This window comes from Pan troglodytes, chromosome 19 (genome assembly GCF_028858775.2).
Source record: "Pan troglodytes isolate AG18354 chromosome 19, NHGRI_mPanTro3-v2.0_pri, whole genome shotgun sequence".
In the NCBI taxonomy this organism is placed as follows: Eukaryota; Metazoa; Chordata; class Mammalia; order Primates; family Hominidae; genus Pan; species Pan troglodytes.
In genome coordinates, this window is record NC_072417.2 from 34,689,622 (window position 1) to 34,713,830 (window position 24,209).

General features: G+C 41.4%; 1 protein-coding gene across 2 annotated transcripts; it reads right to left on the bottom strand.

The window, feature by feature from the left end:
* Positions 1-1,715: 1,715 nt before the first annotated feature.
* Positions 1,716-23,661, bottom strand: LOC107969199 (histone H2A.N). Of its 2 annotated transcripts, none has more exons than XM_054670057.1 (2): positions 12,724-12,897; positions 1,716-2,111 (listed from the first exon to the last, which is right to left on the bottom strand). In XM_054670057.1, the coding sequence occupies exons 1-2, from the start codon at positions 12,895-12,897 to the stop codon at positions 1,929-1,931; spliced, it is 357 nt and encodes a 118-aa protein (XP_054526032.1). In that variant the 3' UTR covers positions 1,716-1,928. The 2 variants fall into 2 exon arrangements, 1 of the variants encoding a protein (XP_054526032.1); XR_010152911.1 differs by lacking the exon at positions 12,724-12,897 and adding an exon at positions 23,571-23,661 and having other exon boundaries at positions 2,025-2,111.
* Between the last annotated feature and the right edge of the window lie 548 nt (positions 23,662-24,209).

Below are 24,209 nucleotides of genomic sequence, written 5' to 3' on the forward strand. Positions count from 1 at the left end.
AGCCCAGGAGCTTAAGACCAGCCTGGGCAACATAGAAAGACTCTGTCTGAAAACAAAACACCTAAGTAAAATGTCAATTCTCCAGTTAAAATTCTTCAGTGGTGTCCCTCTGTACCCAGGTAAAACCCAAGCCCTCCATCACATGGCCCCAGTCTTTTCCTCCAGCTTCATCTCCTATTGTATTTCTTCCTTGCTTGCTAGAGCCCAGCTGTCCCAGCTTCATTTAGTTTCTCCAGTTAATCCAAGAACTGTCCTGCCTGCCTCAGGGCCTTTGCTCAGGCTTTTTCCTTAGCCCAGAACCCTTCTCCATTCTTAAGACCTTCTCCTTCATGTCACCTACCCAGGCTTCCCCCAGGCCCCCCACCCACCCCTATCTACAGCATATCATCCCATTTATCCCTTTTGCTCCTTACCGTGATTTTTTTTTTTTTTTTTTTTTTTGAGACAGGGTTTCACTCCCATGGCCAAGGCCGGAGTGCAATGGTGCAATCTCGGCTCGCTGCCACCTCTGCTTCCTGGGCTCAAGTGATTCTCCTGCCTCAGACTCCCAAGTAGCTGGGATTACTGGCGCATGCCACCACACCCAGCTAATTGTTCTATTTTTAATAGAGACGAGGTTTCACCATGTTGCCCAGGCTGGTCTCCAATCCCTGAGCTCAAGCGATCCGCCCACCTCTGCCTCCCAAAGTACAGGGATTACAGACGTGAGCCACCATGCCTGCCCTCGATTTTATCATACTATTATAATTGTCTTTTTTCTGCAGTTGGGACCAGATTATACATTTGACACTTGTATACTTATTACACACATTATTATATATAAGTGCTACATCATAGATAATCAATGCCACTGCCACAATTCTTTTTTTTTTTTTTTTTTTTTGGAGACAGAATCTCACTCCATCACTAGGCTGGAATGCAGTGGCGTGATCTCGGCTCACTGCAACCTCTGCTTCCTGGGTTCAAGCAATTCTCCTACCTCAGCCTCCTGAGTAGCTGGGATTACAAGCACGTGCCACCACACCAAGCTAATTTTTGTATTTTTAGTAGAGACAGGGTTTCACCATGTTGGCAGGCTGATCTCGATCTCGTGACCTCATTATCTGCCCGCCTTGGCCTCCCAAAGTGCTGGGATTACAGGCGTGAGCCACCACGCCCAGCCCCAATGCCACAATTCTTATACTCAAAGAGCAAGCAGATACCTTTTGCTTTAGTTCCTATAAATCATGGCAGAGGTGCTTAAATTTTAAAAATTGTCTTTCCTCATAGGAGTCTAAACAATGTCTCAACACTGTCAAGAGCCATAGCAATCTACACAAGCCAGGTAAAAGGGAAAATTATGGCCAAAGCAAAGGTTGGGGGCTAAGGTTGGAGAGGCAGGCACAGGTGGATAGGGAGAAAGCCAGAAGCTGGCAGCAGTCCTCATTACACTGCAAGTTTGGGCAATACTGTCTACTTTCAAGCTCCCCTCTCCCTGGATTAATACCCCCACATACGTGCCCCCCAACTTGCCCCCAATCCTTTGTGATCTCAGTTCATTCTAGTGTAGCAGTCTCCACCCTCAGTCTGGAGTGGGGAGAGATGATGGGTATACAGTGTCATCGATCTAGTTGTGTCCTTCAAAGAATACAATGGGTAGGCGCAAAACGGGAGTAGTATATATAAGAAATTAATAGCCATAGACAACAAGTACATACACACATGCACACATAGCATGCACAAGAGAAAATGCCTTTCCTTTATTATGTTCACGAAGTAAGCTGGAGGCCAAAAACACAGGACCCAGAGACTAGGTGTGTAGCAATGAAACTCCTCATGCAGCAGGACAGCTTCTCAGACATCTTGTCTTCCAACCCAGCCTTCCAAAACATCTAGTTTTTTGACAAGTGAGTCATTTTAACAAGGCCATTCTGAACAACTTCATTTATTCAAAAGCTCTTCTGAGAAGATCTCTGCTTAACTGCACCAAGGATCTCTCTGCCAGTGATGGCTCTTCTGTGGTTGTAGAAGGACAGCCTAAATGCCTCCAGGCTAACCCATTCCAGTTGCCAAGCATTGAGGGCACCTAGTGCATACAAGACCCAGGAACGCCCGCTGAAATCAGGGTGGATCTAGGGGAGAAATGGCACAGAGGTGAGACAGAAGTAAAGGCTTCCCACAGTGAACAGTTGTGGTCTGACCCAACACCCAGTACTCATGGTTTCTATGAATTCATGTACAAGTGGAACAACATAAGCGACCTTCAAGTTGAATGATGAATTAAAAAATAATAATAAACCACCTAAAGGGGCAACGACAGGCATTTGATGAAACAGGCTGTTATACTGTAAAAGGAAAATAAACCTTGGGACCCCAAAATACTAAACTAAAGGAAAAAGCCAAACTGGGAACTGCTTAGGACAAACCTGCCTCCCATTCTATTCAAAGTCACCCCTCTACTGAGATAAATACATATTTGATTGCCTCACTTGGAGAAGCTAATCAGAAACTCAGTAGAATACAACCACTCGTCTCTTACCTACCTATGATCTGGAAGCCCCCTCCGCACTTTGAGTTGTCCCGCCTTCACCTCAAGTTGTCCCCTTTCCAGATGGAACCAATGTACATCTTACACATATTGATTGCTGTCTCATGTCTCCCTAAAATATGCAAAAACACACTGTGCCCCTACCACCTTGGGCATATGTCATCAGAGCCTCCTGAGACTGTGTCATGGACACATATCCTCAACCTTGACAAAATAAACTTTCTAAATTAACTGACAAAACACACACACACACACACACACACACACACAACCACACACACAAAAATCAACTGAGACCTGTCTCAGATTTTTGGGGTTCACATTTTGGTAACCATAAAGGGATTCTGAGTAGAGATGCCCCTGACCTTTGACAAATCTCTTGTCGGTGCTTGGTACCAGCATGAGCTAACTTTATGGCTCAAACCAATAGGACAATTTACTGAAGTCTGCGAGCACCCCCTCCAGAGAATCCCTGATCTCCCCAAATTTAGTCAAGAACTAAAGTTTATTTTGCTGTACAACTCCTCCCTCTTTTGTTTTGTTTGTTTGTTTGTTTGTTTTGGAGTTTACTTGCTCCCAACAAGGAAGGCAAGATTTCCTGTTTACAGGACGATGGAAGGCAGGTAACTCCTTTATGGAGTTTGAGCTCACTCTCGGCAGGGAAGAGGAGTTTGAGGCTTTTTTCCTGCTTCTAGGATGGTTGAAAGCAGTCTTCAGCCTCAGACCCATCCCTAGGTAAATAACTGAATTGGAGTTTTGTCTTGGCTAAAGTTCAACAACCAGCTGGTCTTAATTTTTTCTCCATTAGAACACTCAGTGATCATATTGTTGGGTTTTTGTTGTTGTTGTTTGTTCCAGTCTTTCTTCCATCAGATTTGACCAGCTTTACATGACTTGATCAAATCCAAGTGAAAATTCCAAATTATGGGTAACAAAACCTCTCTAATTTGACTAAAATTCCTCACAACTATAAAAGAGTTAAAAAATGCATTTGGTTTCTGTGTTTACTTCCTGTCTTAAAAAAAAAAAAGTTCTTTCATTTACTTTTCTTCCACCCCATACCTCCTTGCCCCTTTGCCATCTACAGTACCAAAAAATCTAGAGGAGGCTTCTAATGACTTGAACCCTTTAAAAGAATTCAGAACAAAGATTCCAGTCACCCCTTTTGGGGTGTTCTGTTTTCTTTGTTGAGTTTCAAGAGTCATAGGCAGATTTTTCTTAGGTCTAAAGGTCTGTTTTTCTGTATTACATGACCTGACTTCTTTGGCTTTGGGGGTACCAGAGGTTATCTTGTACTGTGAGAGGATTTGACCTTGATGTGTGTAATGGTGGATGAGAGCTACAAAGTAGGGGTGGCTGAACACAGTCTACAGGAAATGCCCTTGGCTGTTGTTTATTTTTTCTCTCCTAGGAAGTTGTTGTTTAAGGAGCCTAATTCTAGTTCGGAGATGCATTCTAAGAGGTCTTGTCTATTACTTTGTCTCCCAAAATTAATCTCAATTCGGCTTGTCTGTGTACATTTACATGAGGAACTGAACTGTTGTTTTCATAGATAAATGAGAGACTGAGTTTTCTCAGCTCTGAAGAGAAAGGGCATTTGCTCCTCCCAGCTGAAAGGTGCCCCTGGGTGACCGGGGGCCTTGTGGGAGTGTCTGGGGGGTTGACCCCCAAGACATACAACAACCCCACAGGGAAATCTCCAACAAAAATTAATTTTAAAAAAAGACTCATCCAGGAAACACGTATAAAGACTGATCACCTGGCATTTTGAACCCTCTCAGAAGTCTTAGACCTCTGGAGAGAGAAACTGAGACATGTAAGAGGGTGAAACAACTTAGTGGTGACACATTGTGGGGTCTGGCCACAAGCAGCACACATCAAACCACCACACAAAAAACCCGAGGCCACAGCTCAGTTCCCCCTCTTCAGAAAAAAAGTGAGACATAATCTAATGAGGAGAAAACAAGGAGAATGACCTCCTTTTGAACACTCCGTAGGTTTTATGACACCTCTACTTGCCAGAGTTTATGTAAAATGGAATATGGTCTTTGTACACACTTACATTAGAGAAAAAGAGCCCTAAGTTTGACCTGCAAACTATGTTGTTCCTAAATTCTTTTTCGCTATTTTTCTCTTCTGTCTGCTTTAAATCTGCTGTTATTTTTCTCTTCAGATAAAAACCACTGTTTAGATCCAACATGTTCATTTTGCAAGCTGGTGAATTTGTATTTATCTCATGGCTAAGTTCTGAAGTAAAAACTATAGGGTGTGTGTGTGTGTATTTAAAAAGACTTTATAATTTCTATAATTTTATGTTCAAATGACAATTAAATTCATATTAATTTCCCTCTAACACAGACTTTTTCTCTCCATAACTTACGATGTAAATTTTGCTATTAGATTTTGACCCGAATTGTTTCCTTTAATATACAAGTTTAAGACTATTTAACTGACAAGTGCCTAAGATAATAAAACAGGTTGTTAAGAATTTGAAAGTCTAAGATAGGAAAAAAAAAGTTTTTTATGAATTGATAGGAAGTACTTCCATTGGCATGCCTAATACATCTATGTATTTATGTGTTGTATATATAATATATATATAATATTTCACTACTGAAAATATATAAAAGAACTCTAATTGGCTTAAGAAAATAAAACACTTGAATCAAATACTTTATCAGGAAAAAAGAAAAGACTAGTCAAATGCTCTTTCAAGTTTATGTAACAAGTAAAATCTTTAATAAATTAACCTTAACATTATTGGTAAAGTAATATTAGAAATGTCTTAATAATTGCCAACATACATTGTTGTTTGCATTTATTAATTAAACAATTTCATTCTATCCCTGCCAAATACTATAAAGGTGTCAAAATTTGGTATACGGGTTACAAAACTATAAACACAGCCCAAAAACAGAATGATCTTTGCTTGTGTAATTTCTTTTTTTTTTTTGAGATGGAGTCTCGCTCTGTCGCCCAGGCTGGAGTGCAGTGGCGCAATCCTGGCTCACTGCAAGCTCCGCCTCCCAGGTTCACACCATTCTCCTGCCTCAGCCTCCTGAGTAGCTGGGACTACAGGTGCCCACCACCACGCCTGGCTAATATTTTGAATTTTTAGTAAAGACGGGGTTTCACCATGTTATGAAGGATGGTCTCGATCTCCTGACCTTGTGATCCGCCTGCCTTGGCTTCCCAAAGTGCTAGGATTACAGGCGTGAGCCACTGCACCCGGCCAACTTGTGTAATCTTTAATAAGATATTGATATTCATTTAATAAAAAACTACATCTTAAATTTAGTAAGATTACCATAACTCCTAATTTTGTGACTTTAGACGGTCTAGTCTACAGGCCGTAAGGTTTGTTTGGGGAAGGGATTGTTATCATCTTTGTTTCAAAGCTAAACTATAAATTCCTCCCAAAGTTAGTTCAGCCTACACCCCAAAATAAACAAGGACAACTTGGAGGTTAAAACTGAGATCACCGTCTCAGTTATAATTTTACAATGATGGTTCCATAACTTTAAATGATGATTATCACAGTTTTCAGAAATAATCTAGGTAAATGACTTCTAAGTTAAAATGTATTTAAAGGTTATGTATAAAACAAGATAAAAGGAACCCAGAAATAAGAAAGATGTGAAGAAAGTTATAAAAGTAAAGAGGTTTTTTTTTTTTTTTTGGTAAGAAAGCGTAAAGAGAAATGAGAAAGAGTCTTGTACGGTAGATTTAGTCCTAAAGTAAAATAACTGATTGTTTAAGAAAGAGGGATGTTCAGGACAAGGCAGAAAGTCCAAACATGTTATGAACAGTCTGTGTAAGTCACAATAAGAAAATTCATTTTTTAAAAAAGTTTTATATGATCAAGTTGTCAATTAAAGAGAAAGTATAATGATCTTTCTAGAAATTGGGCTTGATGTTAAAAAAAACACTTCTACACTAAATAATTGGTTAGAACAATGAAATTTTCTTAAGGGATTGACTTACTCTTAATAAATTACAAGAGATTTTAACTTTTTTTAGCCCAAAGTTCAACTTTCATTGCATCTCGCCATTTTCAGTTTTCTTTCTCCTTTTAAAGGGCACAAAATAGTAATGCTCTCCTTCAACTCATTTTCAGCTCATACTTTTAAATACAAGTACTTTTAAAGTACTTGTGACATTGAGTTATAGGACTTTGACTCCTGGGACTAAAAAGGACACCAAGTCCTGCTAAATCTTAAACACTGACAACAATTAAAGCCTCATCTTCAGGCCCAATAGAAGATGTCAATTAAAATAAACTACATTCCTGAAGTCACAGGGCCAGAAATTAAAATTATTCAACTCCTCAAGGCCCAGGGACTATCACAGAAGAGGTGAATATGTGAGATTTTAAGGGCTGATTTTGAGAGATAAAATAAGTTCAGTTTCCCTATAAATTAATAATTAATGTCAAAGACACACTGATACAAGACCAATGCATAAGCCCCTATGTCAGATTAACAAGGTTTTTTTGAAACATGAACTGACTCCTTAATAAAAGTTATAAAAGGTTTATGGAAATTATATCTTATGGTCAAGATTTAAAAAAAAAAATTTTTTTTTGACACAGAGTCTCACTCTATCACCCAGGCTGGATAATGGCTCAATGATAATGGCTCAGTGCAACCTCCGCCTCCTGGTTCAAGCAATTCTCCTGCCTCAGCCTTCCAAGTAACTGAGATTATAGGCACATGCCACCATGCCCAGCTAATTTTTGTATTTTTAGTAGAGACAGGGTTTCACCATGTTGGCCAGGCTGGTCTCAAACTCCTGACCTCAGGTGATCCACCCGCCTCAGTCTCCCAAAGTGCTGGGATTACAGGCTTGAGTCACCACACCCGGCCGAGATTAAAATTTTATAGATTGCTTATAAAATTTTTAAAAACAAGGGCTGGGTGCAGTGGCTCACACCTGTAATCCCAGCACTTTGGGAGGCCAAAGCGGGTGGATCATGATGTCAGGAGATCGAGACCATCCTGGCTAACGTGGTGAAACTCCGTCTCTACTAAAAATACAAAAAATTAGCCAGGTGTGGTGGCGGGCGCCTGTAGTCCCAGCTACTTAGGAGGCTGAGGCAGGAGAATGGCGTGAACCCCAGAGACGGAGCTTGCAGTGAGCCAAGATCACACCACTGCACTCCATCCTGGGCGACAGAGCAAGACTCCATTTCAAAAAAAAAAAATTTTTAGTTGCCTTCATACTGTTTATTAGGACTTATTGTTTGGAAAATTAAGTGTCCTCTCTCAAAGAATGAAAGTTTTTGCCTTTTTTTGAAATCCTTGAGTTATCACTTTGGTCAAATGAATGACTTGTTTTACAATGACCTGTGTTTTTAACCTTTGATATTTTACAAAATTTCCAAAATGAAATTATAAATTATGTCTTTTTCTGACCTAATTAATCCTTTAAGATATTAGGTTCCCTAAAGTCAAAATTTAATCCTTTAAGATATTGGGTTTCCCAAAAGTCCTAGTTTGAATTATTTGATATACAAATTATACAGGAAACAAGTCAAATCTAAAATGATATTTGACTTTATCTGGGCTGTATTTATATAAATATGTTATTGGTATGTGTTCCAAAATTATGGGAAATTCCTATAATTCTGATATGACTTAGTATACATTATCAGTAATTATCATTGTTATGTTAAATTATTGTGTGCCACAGAAGTAACAAATTTCCTTGTCAATTGTATGTCAACTATGACTGACCTAAAACTTTGTCATCCACAGACAATTGTTGTTTGCTTTGGTCCTCTTTAGAAGGTGGCTTTATAAACAACTATAAAGCTCTAACAGATCCTCTTGAATACAAATTTCTGATAACTTTGGAGACTGTGACATCAGAATAGAAGAAAAATGTTTAAGACTCATGGAAAACGGAAATGTTTATAAATATCAAACAGAATTAACTACATGGAGTGACCTAATAGAAGACTGAAATAATCTTTTTGACTTTTGACTTAAAACTTTATTGCTGATCCTTTGTTTTGTTTTTTTCATAGTCAAGGAAACTTTTCCTTTGAGCTATTGACAACTTTTAACAATTTAGTATATGCCTATGAACAAACTTTAAAACATATTTGTTTCTCTCTATCTGATTTCTCCAGAATTTACAAACTATTTATGAGTATTCTTAACTTTTGAAAATACAGTTATTTACAAAAGTACAGTAAGAATCTATTTTCATTTATAACAGGACACGACTAGAGAAACTGGTTATTTTACCAAGACTTTTGACTGGAATGGTGTGCTTTCCTTTAAAGAATCACACTTGACTTATGGAGCCAATAAAAGCCCCTTAGGAAAACTGGCCTCATACCTTGTTGACACAGTCCCTGTACAGGTCTTCAGCCAGGCTGACTCATGATAAGTAAAGAATGTCACTTTCTGACAGGCCCAGGAGCCCCAAGTTTATCTTGGAACCTCAAGAGGAGAATTCACTCAACTCATAGGTATTTGATGGTACAAATCCATGACTGGGCTTGGCTTTTAAAAACTCTTTTCTAAGTTTCTTTCTATGGAAAAAGTTCCATCAAAGCCAATTTAAAAGCCTATGTTAAAAAATTTTTCTTGCTATACTATATGCAAATAATCAGGCCAAGTATAATAAAACAAATCAGTCCTACCATGATTTGTCTTTAATAAAAATGGTAAACTAGACAGAGAAAAATTATATTTCAAAAACTATGGTACACCTGTTATTAGATTCTAGTCTTGCCTAATGTTGTTCGATTTTTATTATTTTCTACAGTTCAGACCAAATTCTAATTTTTCTTGGCTACAAGTCTTCAAAATAATGTTTTCAATTTTTTCTTCCCCCCCATCTTTCCCAGTTTAGAGTCACTGAAAACTAAGCTGTGCTTTCATAAAGCCCTACGAACTGAAACTAGGCAACTTAAATTTCAGAAGAAAATAATAGCAACCTATTTACATACATAAGCCACTTTCATACCTGCCTACTAAAGTATGGACTTCAGAGTAATATGGCCTATACCAATTTTCCAATATTGTTCTTTTGTTTTTGTTTTTCTCCCTTCCTCCCCCTACTTTATCTTCATAGGACATGAGACTTCACCACTTACTAAAAATGAACTTTCCTAGTAACTCAAGACCTACCCATCTAAAAATAAACCATCCTAGCCATGAAACATCAGACAAAACCTGAGAGCAGATTAATTTTCTCCTAAAATGTTTTCTCCAAAAGATTTTAAAAAAGAAAAGGAGGGATGTGAAATGAAAATAAATCTTGGGACCCCCAAAATTGCTAAAGGGAAAAGCCAAACTGAGAACTGCTTAGGACAAACCTGATTCTATTCAAAGTCACTGCTCTACTCACTGAGATATATACATATCTGATTGCCTCATTTGGAGAGGCTAATCAGAAACTCAATAGAATACAACCATTTGTCTCCTATCTACCTATGACCTGGAAGCCCCTCCCCACTTTGAGTTGTCCTGCCTTCGCCTCAAGTTGTCTCACCTTTCCAGACTGAACCAGTATATATCTTAAACATATTGATTGATGTCTCATGTCTCCCTAAAATATATAAAACCACACTGTGCCCCTACCACCCTGGACCCATGTCATCAGAACCTCCTGAGACTGTGTCACGGACACACATCCTCAACCTTGACAAAATAAACTTTCTAAGCTAACTGAGACCTATCTCAGATTTTTGGGGTCCACAGTACCTATCAGCAGTTTCTTGGGATGAGAAAGAAGAGAGGGACGGGAATTTGGAGCTGGTGAGAAAGATAACCGTTGTTTGGATAACACAGACTAATTCCAGTCACTTCAACTTTTGTGACTTGGTTTTTCCTAACAGAAGTGGAGTTAACGTCCAACACCATCTGAAGATGGAAAACACTTAGTTTAGAATGTGCTTTCCCACTTTATATTTCACATTAAGTAAGCATTTTACTTTAACATTTCTCAATCTTCAGCCTCTCTTTCTTCCTGTTACTTCTTTGTGGTCTTCAGCCAGGCTGGAAAACTTGGTCTTCCTCGGATATGTCCCTGTGTTTTCCAGCCTCCACCCCACTGTTCATCTGTCACTTCTACCTACCATGCTGACACTCAACAGCACTCTTCAGATCCTATCCATCCTGTAAGGCTCCTCCCCAAGTGCCAGCTCCCTTATCTGTGTTCCACACACACTTACTAAGTTCCTCCTCCCACTGAGGACATTGGCACTCTCTGCCGTCAGGCCCTGTATCACATGTTGCTACATGTCATTAGTGTCCTTGTTTAATGTTAGAGAGACAACCAGAGTAGTAAAAATAAGCTGTTCTGAGAATCATTTACCCAACGCTCTAATCCTAGCTCCACTTGGACATGAGACATATGGAGCAAGTCATATTTTCACACTGCTCTCAGCTTCTTGTTGCTCTGTGTGTGTGTGTGTATGTGTGTGTGTGTGTGTGTAAGACAGAGAGAGAGGGGAGGGAGGGAAGAAGGGGGAGATGGGGGATGAGAGGGAGAGGGAGGAGAGAGGGAGGCTTGAGGTGAGATTCAAAAAGTTTTCCTGGTTCTAATAATTGAGAAATACTTCCTCCTCAACACTCTCCCACCGCAGGATTGTGAGTCCCTTTACAATAAAGTCTGCATCATTTTCATCTGAGTTCCCACAGCAAACAAGGCTTGCACTTAGACCACTTAGACACTCAATACATTTATCCAACCAATATCTTGTTTTATCCTTACAGTGCCCTGAGACAGTGACTCCAGCCACAGACCCAAGCCTTGGGAGGTACAAGGTGGCCTGCCAGGCCCACACAGTTAAGAACAAGCCAAAGAAAGACTAATTAGAGGAGAATGTCCAGGGAATGCACAAAGGACTACTTAATGCAAGTACTCCCATAGAGGGTCCTACCAGCCCTACAGGCTCTAGAGCAGGGGTTCTCCACTGGGGGTAATCTTGCCCTCCAGAGGACATTCAGCAATGCCTGAACATTTTTGGTTGTCACAACTGGGAGGGAGGGTGCAACTGGCATCTAGCAGATAGAGGCCGTAGAGGCTGCTTAACATCCTACAATGCACAGAACCCCACAACAAAGAGTTAACCAGCCCCAACATGTCAACAGGGCTATGGTTGAGAAGCTCTGTTCTATATATCCTCACTACACATCATGCACCTTCTCTCCTCTCCCATCTTTCCTTAATCTCATTTTCCCCTTTGTTTCCCAAGATAAGCAACAGATTCTAGAAGATATTACCGGAATATGGGAGCTGTGGTATGACACACATGAACACTCAAACTTACCTCCTTGTCATGCAGGCGTAAAATTCAGTCAAGATTTCAGAAAATCTCCTTACATCTTTTGAATCTTCCCAGCTTTTGAGGGGGAAGATTTTCCTGATTGTTTTCTACCAATTTTTTATGCCACGGGGTGAAGTTGGGTGGAAGGAACCAGGGTGCCTACCCCTCCGAAGTAATATTAGAAATACAGAGCATCATTTGACGAAAACTGATCTATGCCACTCTTCAAAGTTACAGAACAGACTAAGTGGCAAATATCCGCTTTACAAGAAAAGGAGAGGGCGTTTAAGAATCAGTTTAGGCCAGGCGCAGTGGTTCATGTCTATAATTCCAACATTTTGGGAGGCCAACATAGGAGGATTGCTTGAGCCCAGGAGTTCAAGACCAGCCTGGGAAACGTAGTGAGACCCTATCTAAAAAAAATTAAAACCCACTAAAACAGACAAGCAAATTAGCTAGGCATGGTGGCGTGGGCTTATAGTCTCATCTACTTGGGAGGTTGAGGTGGAAGAATCATTTGAGCCCAGGAGATGGAGGCTGCAGTGAGCTATGATTGCAACAAATGCACTCTAGTCTGGGTGACAGAGCAAGACCCCATCTCAAAAAAAAGGAAAAAGAATCAGTTTACAGATTTACAGATTGCCTGTCAACAGATACGAGAGCGAGAGAGACATTCATTAAGAGCTCAGGTGTTCAGAGTTGCTGCCAACAGAAAGAAAACGAAGCGAGAGAAGACAGCAGCCATTAGCAGATCCAATTTAGAAAAGCTGTTGGCACATAACTTTTCAGGAACACTATGTGTGAAGGACTCCTGTATCACAGTAAGTTGAAGTCAAGATGATACCCAGGGCCGCTAACATGATACCTCTCTTGGCCATTCTAAGCTTCTACAAAGAGTGCACCAACTCACTTGCTTTAGGATTTTCCCCATGTAACTAAAATAGGCTTCCTTCCTCCTCTTCTTTCTCCACCTCCTCTTCTTCCCAGTGGCTGAGTTGGCCCACTCATACTTCTTTTTGACTGGGAAATAAAGCTCAGTCTTGTTCTTAGGGAATCTTAGGTCATTTAAGCAAATGAAATACATGTTGAAAGCTCAATCTGTAGGCCCCTAGCTCAGAGCACTGGCTGTAGGTCAGTGTGTGCTCCAAAAAGGTTTTATAGGGAGCGCTGAAGTATGCTTTCCTAATTAAATTAGTGATCACACCTGCAGAAGATGAAGGTGCTCAGAATCCTTAATAGATATTAGGTGTAGGCCAGCACAGTGGCTCACACCTGTAATCCCAGCACTTTGGGAGGCCGAGGTGGGAGGATCACTTCACCCCAGGAGTTTGAGACCAGCCTGGGCAACATGGTGAAACCCTGTCTCTACCAAAAAAAAAAAAAAAAAAATTGTCGGGCATGGTGGTACATGCCTGTGGTCCCAGCTACTTGGGAGGCTGAGGTGGGAGGATCACCTGAGCCCAGGAGATGGAGGCTGCAGTGAGCCGTGATCATGCCACTGCACTCCTGCACTCCATTCTGGGTGACAGAGTAAGACTCTGTTTCAAAAAAAAAAAGAAAAAAAAAAAAAAAGATTGGGTGTAGACTCTAAACGAGAGAGGCTACTTTGATGCAATGGCCATTAATTTACCAGGCAACAGTCATTTCAGAAGTTATTCTTTTATTGTACCTAACTCAAGGTGTTTTTATTACATGATTCTTAGCCACTAAGATTTATATTCAAAAGACTGGGAGTGAAACCTGGAAGATAGATGTTTCTAAAGCAGGCCAGGTGAATCTAATGACCAACCAGATATGGAATGTATTGATCTATGAAAGCTTCCTGAAACAACTACACAAGATTTGGGTTGGAGTGGAGGAGGCATCTATTCACAGACATTGCACTTATGCCTTGTACTTGTATTTGCATCAGGAGAAAAACGCATCCTCTGAAAGGCAAGCATATACCTGGTTATGCAACAGCAATTAGGAACTCGGGTGACAGCATGAACAAGAATGCCAGGAAGTGACTGTATCTACAAGACTCAACTTTGAGAAATTGTAGATAGCCCATGAACTTCCTGCAATTAGTGTATCAGTTCAGCTACAAGGAATTGACCAGCCTGACACGAACGAACAGATAAGAGGACACCAGAGAACCAGGGTGTCAAAGGAGAGAAGAACCAGATCAGAACAGACACTCTTTCCCCTACTGCTGGTTATAAGTTGCTTCAAAGCCTTGGTGCAAAGGACTGGCAGATAATAATAGTGCTGTCAACTTAGGAGCCCTAACTATGTCCCAGATGCCACACTAACATTCTTTATCCCATTTAATTATCAGAGCAATGCTATGAGGTAAGATATTAGCATTACTCCACTTAACAGAGAAGGACACTGAGGTTCAGAGGGCTTAAGTGACTTGCACAGGGTCATATACAGTGTCTGAGTGGCAGAGCCAGCCTTGGAGCCTTTGCTTTCTAACTCGCATTCTCTCTCCTTCCAAAACTGAACACCAGAGCCCCACAATGTTTGTAGTTACACATGTGCTCTACATAATTGCTACATGTATCAATTCATTGCTGGAGAATTTCAAATGTAACTTATTTATAGTGTAGGTTGAATTCTTCTGAATTATTTCTTTGATACTCTGCAAAGTCCTGAATTTAAAACCCTGAAAAAAAATCTGAATAGTGCCTGAGTTAACAACAACAACAACAAAAACTAAACAGAATACCTCTGTGTACTAGAAAGGAACAAGTATGAAAGGAAAAGGTAGTTGCTTGTTGCCTGGTTGTCAAAACCATGCCCCCACCCCACCCCCAACTCTTATCTCAAGTCACCCGTCTCATCTTTAAACTCTCTGTTTTAAAATGCCATATATGGCTGGGTGTGGTGGCTCACGCCTGTAATCCCAACACTTTGGGAGGCCAAGGCGGGCGGATCACTTGAGGTCAGGAGTTCAATATCAGCCTGGCCAACATGGTGAAACCCCATCTCTACTAAAAATACAAAAATTAGTCGGGTGTGGTGGTGGGCACCTGTAATCCCAGCTACTCGGGAGGCTGAGGCAGGAGAATCGCTTGAACCTGGGAGGTGGAGGTTGCAGTGAGCCGAGATTACACTACTGCACTCCAGCCTGGGCAACAGAGTAACACTCTGTCTCAAAACAAAATAAATAAAATAAAATAAAATAAAATGCCATTTATACACAGAGCATGTATGATAGAGTGAATCAGAAAGTTTTTTGTTTTGTTTTTTGTTGTTTTTTGTTTTTGTTGTTTTTCTCATTATTTTAAATTCAAGTCACACTTTAACACAGAGTGAATCAGAAGTTTTAATGCAAATCACATATACAAATTGGCAGGTAACAATCAAGGCTCCATGGGATGGCACTCTTCACACAGAATGGGGAAATGGGAAGAGTTGTGCCAGGAGGGACGTAAACCAGGGCTTTATGTCAGGAAGAGGCTGGAGAGCATTCGGGGAATGGGAAGAAGAAATGTGATGTTGCAGTGAGGGTGTAGCACAGAGGGAATTCACTCATTCAAATATATTCAGGAAGGGCCAGGTGCAGTGGCTTATGCCTCTAATCCCAGCATTTTGGGAGGCCAAGGCAGAAGGATTGGTTGAGCCCAACAATTTGAGACCAGCCTGAGCAACATAGGAGACCCTGTCTCTACAAAAAATTTTAAAAAATAAATAAATAAGCCAAGCATGGTGGCACGTGCCTGTAGTCCTATATAGTCCTAGCTACTCAGGAGGCTAAGGTAGCAGAGTTGTTTGAGCCCAGGAGTCTGAGGCTGCAGTGAGCTGTGATCGCACCACTGCACTCCAGTCTGACAGAGCTAGACTCTGTCTCTTATTTTAAACACACGCACACACACGCAGAGGAAGTTTTGATCCCTTACTAAGTGCAAGGCCCAGGGCTATACATGTAAATGGTAATAAATCAACAGGAATCATAAAACTCACATAGAGGAAAATCACAGCGTGACCAGAAGCTCACAGGCATCAATTAGAAATCTCAGTCTGCTAAAAAGGACATGCTACAACTTATCTGCTTCTAATAATTCCCTATTCTGAAGATAACAGAAGCAATTGCACTAATAGCAATGCTAGCTTGTATTTACTGAGTGCTTACTGCCCGCCTTAAATTACATGAAGCACTTTATAGATGTCACCTCACTTCACACTTCGAGGTGGGTTTTTCTCATCTTTATTAAAGGTGAGGAAACTGAGGCTTACGCAGATGAGCTAATTTGTTCAAGGTCATACAGACCTAGGACTTGAACTCCAGCGTATGACACCAAAATTCCCCTCAATATTTCTCCAAGTTTGGTTGGCCCCCTGCCCACCTGCAGCAGAATCTCCTGGGCTGCTTATTAAAATTCAGATCTCTAAGCCTCTCGTGCAGGTACCCAAAGTTTGGGTACCACTGTGCCACCACTGCCTCCTGAGTATGGGGAGGATGCTACTGTGAACAGAATCCTATTCAGTTCAGGAGAGCTAATTAGAGACTTGGAAAGGACGAGAACACTAAGAGAAAGTGACACTGTGAGGAGATAAGCAAAGTCACACTGAGACATTGAGACGCTGGACCTCAAAAAGATCGGTGAAATAAGAGTTGGAATTTTATGGACAGAAACTCTAAAGACAGGTCAACTTGAGAAAAGTAGGAGGCTCCTTTCTACCTGGCCCTGACCTTGGCCCCCCAGCTTGATTACAATTCACTTCAAGCTGGTCCTACCTTGGTGGCATATAAGCTCCAAAGGACAAATCAAGCTCATAAATAGGGATAATGAGGAACAAGAAGATGGGACAGTTGGGAGCTGGTTGGCATACAGGGCATGCAGCGAGTCTGGGCAGTGGTTCAGGACTAAGAGTGAGTGAGATGTTTGTTTGTTTGTTTTGTTTTGAGATGGAGTCTCGCTCTGTCGCCCAGGCTGGAGTGCAGTGGTGCAATCTCGGCTCACTGCAACCTCCGCCTCCCGGGTTCAAGTGATTCTCCTGCCTCAGCCTCCTGAGTAGCTGGGATTACAGGCATGCACCAGCATGCCCAGCTAATTTTTGTATTTTTAGCAAAGATGGGGTCTCACCATGTTGGTCAGGCAGGTCTCGAACTCCTGACCTCGTGATCCATCCACCTCGGCCTCCCAAAGTGCTGGGATTACAGATGAATGAGCTGTTTTTATGTAGATATACCTTCTGGGCATGAGGGAGGCCTAATGAGGCAAATGTCCCAGGTAGGTGCAGACATTGTGGCATATTACAGAGGGGATTCAGGCATTGGATGAGATATTGGGTTACATGACCTCTGGGATCTCCTAGATTGAAACTTTTCCCTTGTATAATTTCTTCAGGGTTCAGGTTGTCAGATTTGGATATAAGCATGGCTCACATTATTTATACCTCTAGATATTCTGAAGAATTAATCCAGTTGGTTGGAAAAAGTCAGAGGGTCATGCTGTGCATTTTATTTCAGGATCTTAACCCTAGGAGATGGATACTGCTGCAGCTTACCAGTTGAGAAACTGAGAAACTCTGGGTAAAAGGCAGGAGGAAAGCAGTTTGGGGGAGCAGATTATCAATCACCCTAAATATGATGTTGCACTCTTCCTGGAATGTCAATTCTGCAGATACTGACCCAACATGAATGCTAGATGAAACTAGTACTAACTAGTACTAGGTATTAGATATTGTAGTAGTAGATGTATCTAGTACTAGTTATTATTATCGTATCTTGTACTAGTTACTAGATATTGTTGGGTTTGAAAGAAAACCATTCCAATTCATTTCTTCCCTCCACCTGACAAAGTAGCAAAGTACTTGGAATTGGAATGGTTTTCTTCCAATCCCAACAATATCTCCTCTTTAACCTCTACTCTAAACTTTTAGGAGAAAAAGGGGACAGAGAAAATGAGGACATCATCCCAATATTTACAAATGGGAAAGGAACAGAAGTTCTGGGGGTACCCAGAGAAGATCTAGGGTGTTGCTCTCCCTCACTTCTACTTACCTTACCTCCTGAATTTCATCTCACGAAGTGCAATTTCTCTCTTTTTAAATTTTTTTAAATTTTTAAATTTTTTGTTGTTGTTGTTGAGACAGAATCTCACTCTGTCACCCAGGGTGGAGTGCAGTGGCCCGATCTTGGCCCACCTGGGAACCTCGGCCTCCTGGGTTCAAGCAATTCTCCTGCCCCAGCCTCCCGGCGCAATCTCTTAATTGAATGTCCATGCTGGATAGTGGAAACTACCCATTACATGACCCAAACCACATATTTTGAGTTCTGGTCTCAGCTCTACCACTGCCTCACTTTGATCTAGTTAGTCAGCCACTCTTCCTGGGACTCGGTTTGTCCGTCTGTAAAGGAGGATGTTTGATATGACCAAACATATCCTCCTTTACAGATATCATCATACTTAAACATGATGTTCAAGTAACAACATTCTATTCCTTAGAATCTTGCTACCTAAAGTGTGGTCTCAGAACCAGCAGCATCGTCATCACTTGGGAGCTTATTAGAAGAGCAGAATTTCAGGACCCAGACCTACTAAATCAAATTCTGCATTTTGACAAGATCTCTAAGTGATTTTTCTTTTTCTTCTTTTTTTTTTTTTTTTTGAGACGGACTCTTGTTCTGTCACCAGGCTGGAATGGAATGGCACAATCTCGGCTCACTGCAACCTCCGCCTCCCGGGTTCAAGTGATTCTCCCGCCTCAGCCTCCCGAGTAGCTGGGACTACAGGCACCCACCATCACGCCCAGCTAATTTTTGTATTTTTAGTAGAGACGGAGTTTCACCACGTTGGCTAGGATGGTCTCGATCTCTTGACCTCATGATCCGCCCGCCTTGGCCTCCCAAAGTGCTGGGATTACAGGCGTGAGCCACGGCGCCTGGCCCCCTAAGTGATTCTTCTGCACTTTAAAGCTTGAGACATCCTGCCCTAAGACACCATCAATCCATGAATAGATTGTGATATGTCTTTTTGTTTTCCCTCTCATGGGTTCCTATCACACTCCCAAACTTTCTAGCTCTAGGACTGCTTTCAATGGCAGAATAGCTTGAGATTTAGTGATTATTTGGTTTGGGGCTTAAGGAAAGGCCATATGGCCCTTAAAATGGAACAATACATCTACACACATCCATTTACTAATTAACTTGCTAATTAATTCACCTACTACACTCAAGAAATACCTGTTGGGTACCAGGCACAGTTTGAGGGGTTGTAGATATAAGGATGAGTTGGGCACAGCCCCTGTCCTAGAGAGTTTAGGGATATGCCTGAACAGCCAACTCCAACCCAGAGTGATAAACACTTCTGTAATTCCTAAAGAAGATGCATTCCCTTTGAATGTTTATAGTCAGAAACTACGTCATGGCAAGCAGGAATAATTCTGGAGGCAGTTCCAGGTTGTCCGCCTCCACCCTCTGATTCTATCTTTCCTGTGGCCTTACATCTGTGGCTTGTCTGCCCACACAGGGGGATGAGTTATTGGGACAGTCCCTGTCTGGTGACTCACAGGATACTGACAGTGATGGCTTGCTATAATTCTTCTCCATTCCAAAATAATCAGGAATTGTGGTGTGATCTTTCCCTTAGCTCAGGAGTCCTTAACTTGGGGCCCGTAGAAGAGAGGTTACTTCCAGGGGTGGAGGTGAATTGGTGGCCCGTGGGCAAACTGTTCTGTGTATGTGCTTAATATATTTGTCTCAAGAGAAAAAGTCCACAAGTGTTTTTGTTTTGTTTTGAGACAGAGTCTCGCTCTGTTGCCCAGGCTGCAGTGCAGTGGCACGATTTCAGCTCACTGCAACCTCCGCCTCCCGGGTTCAAGCAATTCTCCTGCCTCAGCCTCCTGAGTAACTGGGACTACAGGTGCGTGCCACCATGCCCAGCTAAGTTTTGTATTTTTAGTAGAAACGGGGTTTCACTATGTTGGCCAGGCTGCTCTTGAACTCCTGACCTCATGATCCATCCGCCTCAGCCTCCCAAAGTGCTGGGATTACAGGCATGCGCCACTGTGCCCAGCCGGAAGTCCACACGTTTTTATTAAAGGATGATGAAACTTAAAATTGAGAAGTAGTGCCTTGCTACTCTCCTCTTGCTGCCGACACCCTTGTAGTACCAGCTCCTTCCTTCTCTTCCTCCTCTATCTCCTCCCCTCTTCAGCTGACATCTCCCAACACCCTCTGTGCTTAGCCTGATTAGTTAAAAGGAGCTCTGTCTGTGGTATCACAGTCACTCCAGTCCCCAACTCAACACCATCACAGGTAAGCACAGCTAGACCACAGGAACAATGGAGAAAAGAAGTGTCTAGAACTCAAAGCCAAGTTATTAGCAATTGGCTTGCTAGTCTTTTGTCTTTAAGAGTTAGAGGTGAGAAGATGAACTTTAAAAATCACTTTTTGGACTTTCAGGATGGTTCAGGGTAGTGATCCCTGCCATGAAAACTCCCTTTCCTTTGTCCTGTGAGATGTCTAGAGTGTCAGGTTGGGGGTTAGGGGAGAGAGGGGACTCTACAGGTGGGTAAAAGTCATTAATGACATCAGAGAGGCAACTGTCAGGTCTCTTTATACTTAAAGAATTTTTTGGCTTCAGAAGCCATGAAAAGTACATATGCTATTTCTGATGTATCATTCTTAGTTCAAATCCAGGCTCACGCAGTAAAGAGGAGGAGGTATGTTTTGGATATTTTCTAAGGCAGAGTTCCAAATCATTTCTATATGGCTGTAAGTATGTAATGAAGTTATTTTGCAACATATGTTTGCCTTTCTACTTCTGCTCTGTGATAATTTGGGATTATAAAATAAATTTATAAAATGCCCTTTGAATATGCTGTGTGACTATTGTTGTTGTTGTTGTTTTCCTAGCCGTCTTATTTCTGTCTTGCCAGACTCATGCTGAAAGAGTTGTCTTCCTTGGATGCAAAGCCTCTGGTAAAGGGAGGGAGGGCAGGGCAGCCCAGAAACATTCTGGGAAAGTTGAATGGGAATAAACATTTGTGGTGGAAAATTCAGGGTTGATTTCCGTGGATCATCAAGAGTAGACCCTCTGCAGTGGCTGGTAACTACAGAAGGGTTTTTGGAACAGCAGCTTTTGTTCAGTGTGAACACACAGTGTGCAGGCCTGGCCCCAGGGTAGAAATAAACACAGCCCTGAGATGTGCTTCCGGGGCAGGAGATGAGACTGAGGTTAATGTTGTACAATGGCTAATTTGCAATGCAGAAAACTACCAAGGGGGGTGGATTTACAGTCTCACATTTTATGACCCATAGGTTCACAGACCATTCCATATTCATTTATCAAGCAACAGTTTATTAAGCACTTCATCTCTTAGCACTATGCTAGGAGGTGCCAGAATTACATTTACATCAAAAACCAGAAAAGACAGCTTCCAGCCCTCATGGCCCTTACAAATGAGTGAGAGAGATAGACAGTAGGCTCAAGGGCATTTAGTACTGTAATGGGGGCAGCACTTCCAGGATGCTGCAGGAGGCACAGAGGAGGAACAGCCAATTCTGACTTAGGAGATTATGGAAGCCTTCTTGGAGGAAGTGATGTTGAGACTGAGAGTGGAGGGATGAGCAGAAGTTAGCTAGGTCATAGGAGTGAGGGGTGGGGTGGCGGGGAGAACTTCAGGCAGAGAACAGGATGCACCTTCTCAGGGGCATATGGGTATATTTGACATCTAATTATTTTTGTTTTTAGAATTACCTGTTCAGTGTTTATAATCTCCTAGCACATCTATGCCAAATAGAGCTAAGAGGTACCCTGGACCAGGGTTTTCAAAAATATCTGCTGGTTCTTCAGTTCTGGAAGGTTTGCAAAATTCTGATGTGACTTTGATTTCTAAGTGTTATTTAATATTTTTAAATTAAAAATTTTTATTTAGCACAGTTTTAGATTGCTATTTAATTTTTAAGTTTAAATTTCAGGCCGAGTGTGGTAGCTCACACCTGTAATCCCAGCACTTTGGGAGGCTGAGGTGGGCAGATCACGAGGTCAGGAGCTTGAGACCAGCCTGACCAACATGGTGAAACCCCGTTTCTACTAAAAATACAAAAATTAGCTGGGCATGGTGGCATGCACCTGTAGTCCCAGCTACTCAGGAGGCTGAGGCAGGAGACTCGCTTGAACCCGGGAGGCGGAGGTTGCAGTGAGCCGAGATCGTGTCACTGCACTTCAGCCTGGGCGACAGAGCAAGACTCCATCTCAAAATAAATGAATAAATTTCAAACTAATTGCAAAGTTACAGAAAAGTTGTGAGGATAGTACAAAAGAAAATCCCCTCAAAAGTCCCATATATTTTTAATGACTTTACCACTTGTTAGTATTTTGCATCATTTGCTTTAATCATTTATATGTCTACCAATATATATCCACGCCCTCCTTCCACCTCCTCATCTCCTTATTATTATTTTTATTATTCTTGCCAAACAGTTCAAGACATCATTTTACTCCTAAATACTTTAGCAGATACCTGCTAGAAACAAGGACATTATCTTGCAGAATCCCAGTAAAATGATCAAGTTCAGAAAAACTAGCATGATACTATCTTACTATCTAACATCGCGTCTATATTTGAATTTCACCAATTATCCCAATAATGTCCTTTACATTTTTCTGGTTGGAGATCCAGTCCAGAATCACCCATTGCCTTTAATAGTGATGTGCCTCAGCCTCTTTGTCTTTCACACCATTGATATTTTTGAAGAATACAGGTCAATTGTTTTGTAGGATGCCCCTTAATGTGAGTTTGTTTGATGCTTCTTCATGATTAGATTCCATTTACGTATTTTTAGCAGGTAAATGATATGTGTCTTTTTCAGGAGACCATATCAGGAGGCTCATGGTGTCTGTGTGTCTCATGATTGGGGATATAAACTTTTATTTGTTTTATTTTTTGTATATTTTAAACTGTAACAAAAACATGCATCTCCAAATGTGTTTCTATTCAAATTTTATCACAAAGAACATTCATAATGAGCTAATCTGCTCTAGGTTACCTTGACTGAACGCAGACCAGAGTATTCAGTCTCTCCTGCCGGCTGTGCATATACCTGAACTTTGCTCAAGTGTGTCATTGATTAATAATGTTGTAACTGCACATTGGCCTAGAAATGCTGAATGTAAAGTTGTATGGGTAACAAATTACTGCTTAGTTATACAAACAAGAATTTGCTTGACACGGTACAATGAAAACAACATACAAAAGTAAACTGGAATCCTGAGGCTAATAGTGAGCCCCATTGAGCAGATTTGGGTTCATCATGAGAGCATCAATGCCTAATTTTATACTAATTTGGACTTATACAAGAAATTAATAAAATACCCTTTGCATATGTTGTATATGTGTTTTATATGTTGGGTTCCTATATAAGATGTTGATTAAAATGAGGATCTCTTACTTTGGCCATTTGGAAACCACATTGTATCCCACCATAGCTCCTAACCACTGTACAATTTCTGCAACTCTCTCATCATCTGCAAGCCGTGATGTTTCTTTTCCTGGTACCTGGGATTTTGCCCTAATTTTTAACACCTACAGAGCTCAGGGAACACACATATATAATTTACCAAAAGGTTTTGGGGTGTGGTCCCTGGATGCTCCAAAGTGCACACAGTTTGAGATTTCTTTCTTTCCTTCTTGAAGTTCAGTTCTGCTTATGTTAAAACATGCCAATACAAACATTAGGAATACAACCATACCCTATGCAATAACCTACTTAGCCACTGACCAACACCTCCACAAATGACCCAACCATAGGACACCTACCTTATTCCAGAGCTTTTATTCCACAAATGAGGACACTGATATCGAGACAGGTGGATCTCCTCCTTCTGAAGGACAGCTGCTAACGGTAGTCAGATGCAACCCAGCTCTGCTGGTGCCAGGGATTGGGGTGGTTTTCTGATGGCAGAGGCAGTCCCTCAGGAGGTGACAAAGCTACTTTCCTTTCTCTTAGCAAGTGTGGGTGGCTGGCAGCTGAAGCAGGCCTTGGGCAAGGTCCTTCAGTCTGGTTTACTCATCTCAAACTCAGCCAGAGTTGAAGCCCAGCCAGGTCCTTGGAGGCCTCTAGATTTCCTCATAGATTTTGTAATAGAAGATGTCCTAACAGAAACACAGAACTGAATAAATGTAGATACATTAGAAAGTCATTTATTTAAAAAAAATAGCTGGGCATGGTGTCATACACCTGTAGTCCCAGCTGCTCAGGAGGCTGAGGCTGGAGGATTGCTTGAGCCCAGGAGTTTGAGGTTGCAGTGAGCTGTGATTGCACCACTGCACTCCAGCCTGGGTGACAGAGGGAGAATTTGTCTCTAGAAAAAGAAAAAAAAAAAAAAAAAGAAAGAAAGTCATTTGTAGTATATTTTCTTTGGGAAAATACATTGAGTTCAAAAAGAATTTTCCAAG

Bases quoted from the DNA above. Each gene is read 5' to 3' on its own strand.
- LOC107969199 (XM_054670057.1), bottom strand. From the start codon at position 12,897: ATGTATTTCATTTGCTTAAATGACCTAAGATTCCCTAAGAACAAGACT. The intron at 2,112-12,723 runs GTGAGTTGGTGC...TTTCTCCCCTAG, and splicing joins TGGGGAAAATCCTAAAGCAA to ATCCACCCTGATTTCAGCGG.